Here is a 12,210-nt window from a genome sequence, read left to right on the forward strand (position 1 = left end):
GTTAATTAATTCAATTCTTTAATTAAGTTATTTACAGTACAGTTCATAACACACTATCATCCCCACATTTTCCGGTCAAAATGTTTTATAATTTTTTCACTTCAAACATTTATACATACATAAAATAATGTGAAAGGATGAGTATTTTGTCTGTGTTTTTCTAATTCTTAATAATATTTTACAGTAGTGTTATTTAAAATTATGTTAAAAAATGTTTTACACACATCTGTATTAATTAAATGAGTGTTATAAACTTTGAATAAACAAGCATTCCGAGAGTTCCGATACTCCTACCAGGACTAACCAATTTCTATATCTCCTAAATTCAAAGGCCATAATTCAAAAATGGGTAAATCGTCATGAAAGTCAAACTTGATCTGTAACAGTACATGATAAAGCTATACACACAGTTTTAGCTCAATATCTCAAAGCATTGTGGAAAAAACATCTGGAAAACTATATATAAGACAAATGGACGGACGAACGGATGGACAGGAGTACAGAGATGACACCTATATAAATATGACAAGAAACAAGAAAACAAAAGCCAGTGTCCTTACTATGAGAGCGTTCGATGCACACACACTGTGGAACCCATGGTAGAATGCCTGGAATTGTGCGTAAACTGACCGGTTCAGCACCCAGTCCACATATAATTGAACATATTCTGAAAAATAAAGCAACCAATTCAGCAACAATAATTTTCACAGTAGGAGAATACATGTAACTAGATACAAAAAATTTGTTGATCTCAAGGTAGGAATTGTGGGTAAACGGACTAGTTTGGTCTACATATTGCAATTTGTTTAAGATTAAAATTTATCATCAACAATTATCATCAAATTACAATGCTTGATTATTATAACTATTTCGTCATTTTAGTAATTCCTATTAGTTTACCTTTTCTGTTTTCATTTGAAACAGGAATATTTTCACCTCCTGGCTTCAAAGGAATAGTTTTCAGCCCTCCAAACTCACTTTGTGATATCTGTAAAGGACAAAAAACCTCAATTGTAATATCTGAGACCGAGTTTATAAATCTTTTGAGTCAAAACTTAAAGCTTAATGACAACACACCCATTAAATTGAATAGCACTTTAATAGACAAATAAACACACTTTGTGGTATCTATAATACAGTGTAATACACAAATAACCAGTTTGTGATATTTGTAATACAGTGTAATACACAAATAAACAGTCTGTGATATGTGCAATATAGTGTAATACACAATAAGCTTTGTGATAGTCTGTTATATTTGCAATATAGTGTAATACACAATAAGCTTTGTGATATCTGTAATACAGTGTAATACACAAATAAACAGATATCTGTAATACAGTGTAATACACAAATAAACAGTGATATCTGTAATATAGTGTAATACACAATAAGCTTTGTGATGTCTGCAATACAGTGCAATACACAAATAAACAGTCTGTGATATCTGCAGTATAGTGTAATACACAATTAGCTTTGTGATGTCTGCAATACAGTGTAATACACAAATAAACAGTCTGTGATATCTGTAATATAGTGTAATACACAATAAGTTTTGTGATATCTGTAATACACAAATAAAGTCTGTGATATCTGTAATATAGTGTAATACACAATAAGCTTTGTGATATCTGTAATACAGTGTAATACACAAATAAATAGTCTGTGATATCTGTAATATAGTGTAATACACAATAAGCTTTGTGATGTCTGTAATGCACTGTAGTACACAAATAAACAGTCTGTGATATTTATCCCTTCTTGATGGATCCCAGGATAAATAAAATAACTGGCCACCAACTTAAGATATCAGTTTCATCCTGCTCAAGTCGAGTTGTGCTCGCAGTCTTGTGGTATTGGCCATTGTAACCGTGACTGGATAAATGTGATATTTTAAAGTAGTGACCAGTTATTCTCTACACGTCTTGAATGGCTATTAAGATACTGGTGCTGGTAATATCAACTCATGAGGTAATGTTACTGATTGAAGAATACCACAGAAACAAAAACGAGGTTAGTGAAGGCAGATAATGTGGGGTTTAATGTTAATGTGAAAAAATACATCAAAGGTAGTTAACAAGGAAATACTCTTATTTATAAGTAATATGTCCCAGTATTTTATGTCACCTGAAATTGATGTAACAACCTCTGCAATTGTCCATGGCAATCGGCAATGCCGTGGAGATTGCTGCGGAGTTTTTTTAATTCTCCACGCTACCTTTTTTGCCTTGGACTATATTAGAGCCTGCTTTCCACAGTATGCTTTTTGCCTTGGGACTATATTAGAGCTTGCTTTCCACGGTATGCTTTTTGCCTTGGGACTATATTAGAGCCTGCTTTCCACGGTATGCTTTTTGCCTTGGACTATATTAGAGCTTGCTTTCCACGGTATGCTTTTTGCCTTGGACTATATTAGAGCTTGCTTTCCACGGTATGCTTTTTGCCTTGGACTATATTAGAGCCTGCTTTCCACGGTATGCTTTTTGCCTTGGACTATATTAGAGCCTGCTATCCACGGTATGCTTTTTGCCTTGGACTATATTAGAGCCTGCTTTCCACGGTATGCTTTTTGCCTTGGACTATATTAGAGCCTGCTTTCCACGGTATGCTTTTTGCCTTGGACTATATTACAGCCTGCTTTCCACGGTATGCTTTTTGCCTTGGACTATATTAGAGCCTGCTTTCCACGGTATGCTTTTTGCCTTGGACTATATTAGAGCCTGCTTTCCACGGTATGCTTTTTGCCTTGGACTATATTAGAGCCTGCTTTCCACGGTATGCTTTTTGCCTTGGACTATATTAGAGCCTGCTTTCCACGGTATGCTTTTTGCCTTGGACTATATTAGAGCCTGCTTTCCACGGTATGCTTTTTGCCTTGGACTATATTAGAGCCTGCTTTCCACGGTATGCTTTTTGCCTTGGACTATATTAGAGCCTGCTTTCCACGGTATGCTTTTTGCCTTGGGACTATATTAGAGCTTGCTTTCCACGGTATGCTTTTTGCCTTGGACTATATTAGAGCCTGCTTTCCACGGTATGCTTTTTGCCTTGGACTATATTAGAGCCTGCTTTCCACGGTATGCTTTTTGCCTTGGACTATATTAGAGCCTGCTTTCCACGGTATGCTTTTTGCCTTGGACTATATTAGAGCCTGCTTTCCACGGTATGCTTTTTGCCTTGGGACTATATTAGAGCTTGCTTTCCACGGTATGCTTTTTGCCTTGGACTATATTAGAGCTTGCTTTCCACGGTATGCTTTTTGCCTTGGACTATATTAGAGCCTGCTTTCCACGGTATGCTTTTTGCCTTGGACTATATTAGAGCCTGCTTTCCACGGTATGCTTTTTGCCTTGGGACTATATTAGAGCCTGCTTTCCACGGTATGCTTTTTGCCTTGGACTATATTAGAGCCTGCTTTCCACGGTATGCTTTTTGCCTTGGACTATATTAGAGCCTGCTTTCCACGGTATGCTTTTTGCCTTGGACTATATTAGAGCCTGCTTTCCACGGTATGCTTTTTGCCTTGGACTATATTAGAGCCTGCTTTCCACGGTATGCTTTTTGCCTTGGGACTATATTAGAGCTCGCTTTCCACGGTATGCTTTTTGCCTTGGACTATATTAGAGCTCGCTTTCCACGGTATGCTTTTTGCCTTGGACTATATTAGAGCCTGCTTTCCACGGTATGCTTTTTGCCTTGGACTATATTAGAGCCTGCTTTCCACGGTATGCTTTTTGCCTTGGACTATATTAGAGCCTGCTTTCCACGGTATGCTTTTTGCCTTGGACTATATTAGAGCCTGCTTTCCACGGTATGCTTTTTGCCTTGGACTATATTAGAGCCTGCTTTCCACGGTATGCTTTTTGCCTTGGGACTATATTAGAGCTCGCTTTCCACGGTATGCTTTTTGCCTTGGACTATATTAGAGCCTGCTTTCCACGGTATGCTTTTTGCCTTGGACTATATTAGAGCCTGCTTTCCACGGTATGCTTTTTGCCTTGGACTATATTAGAGCCTGCTTTCCACGGTATGCTTTTTGCCTTGGACTATATTAGAGCCTGCTTTCCACGGTATGCTTTTTGCCATGGACTATATTAGAGCCTGCTTTCCACGGTATGCTTTTTGCCTTGGACTATATTAGAGCCTGCTTTCCACGGTATGCTTTTTGCCTTGGACTATATTAGAGCCTGCTTTCCACGGTATGCTTTTTGCCTTGGGACTATATTAGAGCTCGCTTTCCACGGTATGCTTTTTGCCTTGGACTATATTAGAGCCTGCTTTCCACGGTATGCTTTTTGCCTTGGACTATATTAGAGCCTGCTTTCCACGGTATGCTTTTTGCCTTGGACTATATTAGAGCCTGCTTTCCACGGTATGCTTTTTGCCTTGGGACTATATTAGAGCTCGCTTTCCACGGTATGCTTTTTGCCTTGGACTATATTAGAGCTCGCTTTCCACGGTATGCTTTTTGCCTTGGACTATATTAGAGCCTGCTTTCCACGGTATGCTTTTTGCCTTGGACTATATTAGAGCTTGCTTTTTGCCTTGGGACTATATTAGAGCTTGCTTTCCACGGTATGCTTTTTGCCTTGGACTATATTAGAGCTTGCTTTCCACGGTATGCTTTTTGCCTTGGACTATATTAGAGCCTGCTTTCCACAGTATGCTTTTTGCCTTGGACTATATTAGAGCCTGCTTTCCACGGTATGCTTTTTGCCTTGGGACTATATTAGAGCTTGCTTTCCACAGTATGCTTTTTGCCTTGGACTATATTAGAGCTTGCTTTCCACGGTATGCTTTTTGCCTTGGACTATATTAGAGCCTGCTTTCCACGGTATGCTTTTTGCCTTGGACTATATTAGAGCCTGCTTTGCCTTGGGACTATATTAGAGCCTGCTTTCCACGGTATGCTTTTTGCCTTGGGACTATATTAGAGCTTGCTTTCCATGGTATGCTTTTTGCCGTAGACATTTTCTTAATTGCAGGGTGAAATCAAAGTCAAGGACTAAACCGTGCTCACTCACCTGAAAGGTCAGACCAAAGTCATCCTCTACACTTCCATCATAGTCCAACAAATTCTGTAGACCTTTCGCAACATCCTACACAGAAAAACAATCTGTTAATCACAAACTTCAATGGAAACGAATAATCAGCAACAGCAGATGTAAACAATAATGCATTCACTAACAGAAACTAATACTGTGAAATCACTTTTGTTCATGGTCATGTAATTTTTATGTAATTTGGGGACAAGTACAGTCAACAAATTTAAGAACACAAAATTATAATACATAACTGCGATCCATGAATTTAAGTATCCCATGAAATGTGATGGGTTTTGTTTTTGCAAAACCATGAAAAAAGCCCACACAAATAAAGGATTTCATAATAATCACAGTTGGCAAATGTGAACAAAAATATCACAAACATTATAAAAGAATCATTGCTAGCAGATTTGAACAATGACATGATAACCATTAATATAATTTTTTTAAACCTGTGAACAGATGTGAACGATAACCTCACGAACATGAATAAACAATCACTGTGAACAGATGTGAACGATAACCTCATGAACATTAATAAACAATCACTGAACAGATGTGAATGATAACAAATGTGAAGGATAACCTTACAAACATTAACAAACAATCACTAAACAGATGTGAACAATAACCTCATGAACATTAATAAACAATCACTGTGAACAGATGTGAACGACAACCTCACAAGCATCACAGTTAACCGATGTAAACGATAACCTCACGACTGCCAATTCAAAATGATTTCTTGGTGGGTACACTCACCGGCTGAATCATGTTCAAGTCAAGTAATGACACCGGAGCGACGCCGACAGTGGCGCGTGGGTTGTTGAAGGGAACGACCGCGGGACTCAGCAGCTTCTTGTAACAGCTGGGCGGGAAATGAAGATCCAAGTTGATGCTGTTGTACACCGCCAAACCCATCAACTAGAACTGTTAAGAAACTTACTGAAATACATGTAGATCATCTCACGTCACGAGAACTCTACCGTATCATCCAATCAGAGGCAATGTTTTAAAATTCCAATTAAGTAAAGTTACAACAGGTTTTAGCCACTGAAGTAGAAGTCAAATGAAAGCTAGATGATGATTTCATGATTTTCTAATAATTTGTGTTAAAAAAATATATCAAGTATTCATAATACCCTTCATTAAAATATTTTTGTCTTGCTTAGGTTATTTATGACTTTCATAACTCCATATGTAAAATACACTGAATGATTATTGACTCTTAGATCAACTGGTGAAGTTGCTAGCAGATTTCAGATGCCAACAAATCGGAGTTCTAATTGTCACCAATCAAGGTATTATTTGTATTTCTCGGACAGAAAATCTGACTCATTAGATAGGTATTTATACTACTTCGCTTTGTGAAATGGTTGTAACACTTGTGGCGACAGTGACACTGAATGTAAGTCACTATAATCAATCATAACTACAATCATTTCATGATAAGGGGCCCAAGTGAGGAGTTGAAGATAAAAAAGTGATATAAATTCAAGGTTTGTCTAACTTGTGAACTGTAACATTCTAATTATTGTACAAAAAAAGTATTTAAAAATAAGAAGTTTGGTCAATGCTGCTGGTTGATCAATGAAAAATTCAACAATACTTCTTATCACACATCTCATGAATGGCTGGCATTGCAGTATTCAAATTCTTTTTAAAAGCTAATTGCACTTTGATAGTCCGGGATCCAAGAGCTTGAAATTTTGATGGACCTGACTCCGCACAACATACTTTTGCTTTGCTATTTATTTGTTAGAACAGACCTTCAGGGTAAACAATTGGGTGGTCTGTTTTGCTTGAAACATTGCAAACAAAACATATGACCATATGTTCATGTATACTGCTTTTTGTTGAATCGCGGGCTGTATTGAATTGGGGCATTTGAGATTTCATCAATTGTTTTAGCAATTAACCACCTATAGTTTTAATTACTTTCCCTGATGGACAAGCAGAAGTACAGACAGCAACCAGTCACGAAAATTGAAGTATATTCATACTGTTTTTTAATTTTAATTTTGAAATTCATGTGTTTTATACCCAAACCTAAACTGGTTAAAAGCTAACTGTATGCACATTAAAACAACTGTAGTTTTAGTATTTTATAACTATTAAACCCTAAACATATGGCAAACTGTCATATGTATATGCATGTTTATATTTACATGCTAGTGAGTAATGTTAGTGAAACTGTAAAATTACACGTCGATCATTTTATGGAAGCAAATAAAAGCTGTAAAAATTAAAACCGTAATAGAAGGCAAATCAGTAATGAACTTCTCATCACAACACTGCCTATTAATACAGCATATAATTTCAGTGTTTTATTTAAATAAATATTAGATGGTTATTTAGATTTTAAAATATGAATAATAATAAATATCATCAAATTTATTGAAAAAGCAATTGAAGTTTGTACCATCTTATCTTGGAGGTAGTATTTAAACACCTTGCAGCAATGTGTAGACTGCTACATTTATAGGAATAATTGATGAAACGGTTCCTTTTTTATCATTTGCTTTATAAGATACATTCAACTGTGTGAATGTCAGCTATTTTTTTAATTGATATGTTCTTATGCTTCCATACTTGAAAATATAAATAACGTGAAACAATAGAGTTGCCATTTTTCGTTCAGTGTGCCGTCATCGGCCAATTCTCAGGATCTCTTTTGACCTTGTTAGTCCATTTACGAGTTTAGAAAGTATTTTTAATTAATTAATAATAATACATTTGCCAGTCAATTTTAATATTAATGCTGTAACCATAAACTGGTATACCGCGATATTTTAACTTGATATGAATCGCGCTACAGTTTTGCATATTGCGGTTTTTATACGTTTTTGTTTCCAAGTTGTAATAAGTTTTACCAGAACTAAGCTGATATCTTTGAATAATCCTCTCACTTTCTAGTGAATTTAAGAAAATAGCAACCCCTCCCCAGTAAAAATAAATAACTACATGTACTATACACAGCGAATCCAGAAATAGTAGCCATGCTGATTTCTCTGAAGAAAGGTATGGACTAAATGATTTAGCATATCCGCTGTAGCTAAAAAACAAAGTTCATAAAATATTTATTCCTTCTGCTTTCATTTGAATATATAAATATAAATAATATCAAATATATATTGCAATACAGGGTGTATACTACCAAATCAAATCCCATAGACGACAATAGTAACATATGCGGCTAAAACTCCTACCTGCAATGTATCAACCGACATAAACGCCACGGATATAAATACTACCACCCCTTACACTTAAAGTGAATCAGAAAAAAATGGGGGTCAAGCTGCACGTTTCTGAGATAATGGGTAGCGTCTATGACTACCCTAGTTTCGCACAAAATTCGAGTACTTTTTTTTACAGGTACCCCATACATGTTTCAAGCACAAGGCTACTTGACACATTGGTACTAGATAAAATAAAATTGCACATTTATTTTACCCAGATGAAACTATTATTTTTTTTACAACCAACACACTCACATTTATAACCAATCACAGGACTTGTGGTGTTCACTTCTCTATCAAAAGTTCGGTGCACCTCGAACTTTGACCCAGACGGAAGTTATTTGGTATAGTACTACCTACAGTTTTGACCATTCTGTGGCACTTTATTGAATATATAGTAATATAATCATTAAGAATCATGATCCAACGAAGTTCCATGCTACTGTGTATTATTTTTTTATATTATTATTGTCATAAATGTGTGTGCGAGAGAAAACAAAATCTGCAAGTTTGCACTATGCCCTATAGAAGTAGTTTGGTGTATCACAGTTCAGTAGAAAAGATGAGAATCAATAAATTAAAGTGCGCCTCTCAAGAAAAGCGGCAAGACTTTGGTATCAAATTAACACATTATGTTTCGATCATGAATTTAAGCGTTGTTCTTGTTTTCGGTTACTGCACTTCTTTTAATCAAAAAGGTAGTTTGTCTACCCTTACCCATAGTCACATATTGAATGGCTTCTCTTTTAACATACTGAAGGTTGACACAATTCCACAATACTTTATTGTGTAGAAGCTGCCATCCCTGCTATTGGTAATGCTTCACAATATTATTTTAGTAACATCTGTTATTATTCCAAAAGATAGGAATTTAGAAGTAATGTGGAAACTGGTACAATGAAGTTTACTTACTGCTTATGAAAACTATCCAGCAAGTTTATCATTCCTGTCAATAGTTAATTATTCACTGCTGTCTAATTTCCTTAGATCACCAGTGCAAAGACAAGCCATCATGCATTTCACATTAGCCTTTGTTTATGTACAGCCTCGCAGGTTCTAGCTTATATTTTGCATCGACAGTACTTGGGACATCTTGCAGTGATCAGACTCCTTCAGCATCACTGTTGCACATCTCACTAAAACACAGTCTTGGCAGAAGAATGTAAAGCAAATTTTCCTTGGTGATAAAATAATACATCGAGGTTGTCATCAGTCATCTCGTCCATATATACATTTGAACAGGTGTCTTTTAACCAACAAAACATTTCACGAACAAGATTTAAGGGTACATTGCCAGTATTTTCAACATTCTTTCCTCGCGTGTAGGAACAGATCATAGGATCACACCCAGTTAGGATGTATTGAGAAGAAATGGCAACCATGTTATACTTTGCTTCATTCTGCCAAATCTCCGGTCTAGCTATGGCCCAGATTGTAGACATCGTATTCACAGTTTGCATAATAGTATGACTGCTATAACCAGCATATTGGAGTACGGTATATAATTATGTGAATCGTCGTTGAGCTGGAGTAGGCGAAGACTCTGAGCTGGCTTGAGGTAGGGTCCGTATCTAACACAATCGGCAGAACGCATGCTTGTGACGATTTGGTTGTATGTTTAGTGTCAGTCAGTGGACTCATTCTCCGCTTGGGTTTTCCTTTTGGTTTATGGCTTGATGCCTGTACGTCTGGTTGTATGTTTAATGCCAGTCAGTGGGACCCATTCTCCGCTTGGGTTTTCCTTTTGGTTTATGGCTTGATGCCTGTACGTCTGGTTGTATGTTTAGTGCCAGTCAGTGGGACTCATTCTCTGCTTGGGTTTTCCTTTTGGTTTATGGCTTGATGCCTGTACTTCTGGTTGTATGTTTAGTGCCAGTCAGTGGACCCATTCTCTGCTTGGGTTTTCCTTTTGGTTTATGGCTTGATGCCTGTACGTCTGGTTGTATGTTTAGTGTCAGTCAGTGGACCCATTCTCTGCTTGGGTTTTCCTTTTGGTTTATGGCTTGATGCCTGTACGTCTGGTTGTATGTTTAATGCCAGTCAGTGGGACTCATTCTCTGCTTGGGTTTTCCTTTTGGTTTATGGCTTGATGCCTGTACGTCTGGTTGTATGTTTAGTGCCAGTCAGTGGGACTCATTCTCCGCTTGGGTTTTCCTTTTGGTTTATGGCTTGATGCCTGTACGTCTGGTTGTATGTTTAGTGTCAGTCAGTGGACTCATTCTCTGCTTGGGTTTTCCTTTTGGTTTATGGCTTGATGCCTGTACGTCTGGTTGTATGTTTAGTGTCAGTCAGTGGACTCATTCTCCGCTTGGGTTTTCCTTTTGGTTTATGGCTTGATGCCTGTACGTCTGGTTGTATGTTTAATGCCAGTCAGTGGGACTCATTCTCCGCTTGGGTTTTCCTTTTGGTTTATGGCTTGATGCCTGTACGTCTGGTTGTATGTTTAGTGTCAGACAGTGGACCCATTCTCTGCTTGGGTTTTCCTTTTGGTTTATGGCTTGATGCCTGTACATCTGGTTGTATGTTTAGTGCCAGTCAGTGGACCCATTCTCTGCTTGGGTTTTCCTTTTGGTTTATGGCTTGATGCCTGTATGTCTGGTTGTATGTTTAGTGCCAGTCAGTGGGACTCATTCTCTGCTTGGGTTTTCCTTTTGGTTTATGGCTTGATGCCTGTACGTCTGGTTGTATGTTTAGTGCCAGTCAGTGGGACTCATTCTCTGCTTGGGTTTTCCTTTTGGTTTATGGCTTGATGCCTGTATGTCTGGTTGTATGTTTAGTGCCAGTCAGTGGGACTCATTCTCTGCTTGGGTTTTCCTTTTGGTTTATGGCTTGATGCCTGTACTTCTGGTTGTATGTTTAATGCCAGTCAGTGGGACCCATTCTCCGCTTGGGTTTTCCTTTTGGTTTATGGCTTGATGCCTGTACGTCTGGTTGTATGTTTAGTGCCAGTCAGTGGACTCATTCTCTGCTTGGGTTTTCCTTTTGGTTTATGGCTTGATGCCTGTACGTCTGGTTGTATGTTTAGTGTCAGTCAGTGGACTCATTCTCCGCTTGGGTTTTCCTTTTGGTTTATGGCTTGATGCCTGTACGTCTGGTTGTATGTTTAATGCCAGTCAGTGGGACTCATTCTCCGCTTGGGTTTTCCTTTTGGTTTATGGCTTGATGCCTGTACGTCTGGTTGTATGTTTAGTGCCAGTCAGTGGGACTCATTCTCTGCTTGGGTTTTCCTTTTGGTTTATGGCTTGATGCCTGTACGTCTGGTTGTATGTTTAGTGCCAGTCAGTGGGACTCATTCTCCGCTTGGGTTTTCCTTTTGGTTTATGGCTTGATGCCTGTACGTCTGGTTGTATGTTTAGTGCCAGTCAGTGGGACTCATTCTCTGCTTGGGTTTTCCTTTTGGTTTATGGCTTGATGCCTGTACTTCTGGTTGTATGTTTAGGGCCAGTCAGTGGGACTCATTCTCTGCTTGGGTTTTCCTTTTGGTTTATGGCTTGATGCCTGTACGTCTGGTTGTATGTTTAGTGCCAGTCAGTGGACTCATTCTCTGCTTGGGTTTTCCTTTTGGTTTATGGCTTGATGCCTGTACGTCTGGTTGTATGTTTAGTGCCAGTCAGTGGACCCATTCTCTGCTTGGGTTTTCCTTTTGGTTTATGGCTTGATGCCTGTACGTCTGGTTGTATGTTTAGTGCCAGTCAGTGGGACTCATTCTCTGCTTGGGTTTTCCTTTTGGTTTATGGCTTGATGCCTGTACTTCTGGTTGTATGTTTAGTGCCAGTCAGTGGACCCATTCTCTGCTTGGGTTTTCCTTTTGGTTTATGGCTTGATGCCTGTACTTCTGGTTGTATGTTTAGTGCCAGTCAGTGGACCCATTCTCTGCTTGGGTTTTCCTTTTGGTTTATGGCTTGATGCCTGTACGTCTGGTTGTA

The 12,210-nt window shown here is 38.1% G+C and overlaps 1 protein-coding gene across 3 annotated transcripts in view; it reads right to left on the minus strand.

The window, feature by feature from the left end:
* LOC121382575 (probable E3 ubiquitin-protein ligase HECTD2) overlaps positions 1–12,210 on the minus strand; it is a 64,428-nt gene that overhangs the window by 11,747 nt on the left and 40,471 nt on the right. For all 3 annotated transcript variants that reach the window (XR_005959182.1, XM_041512053.1, XM_041512052.1), the window contains 4 exons: positions 5,808–5,969; positions 5,025–5,099; positions 901–988; positions 561–667 (listed from right to left, as the gene is read on the minus strand). Coding sequence is in view for 2 of the 3 variants with exons in the window: in XM_041512053.1 (XP_041367987.1) it covers positions 561–667; positions 901–988; positions 5,025–5,099; positions 5,808–5,969 (432 nt within the window). In the remaining variant the exon portion in view is untranslated. The remainder of the gene's footprint in view (positions 1–560; positions 668–900; positions 989–5,024; positions 5,100–5,807; positions 5,970–12,210) is intronic.

Source organism: Gigantopelta aegis, chromosome 10 (assembly GCF_016097555.1).
Source record: "Gigantopelta aegis isolate Gae_Host chromosome 10, Gae_host_genome, whole genome shotgun sequence".
NCBI classification, from domain to species: Eukaryota; Metazoa; Mollusca; class Gastropoda; order Neomphalida; family Peltospiridae; genus Gigantopelta; species Gigantopelta aegis.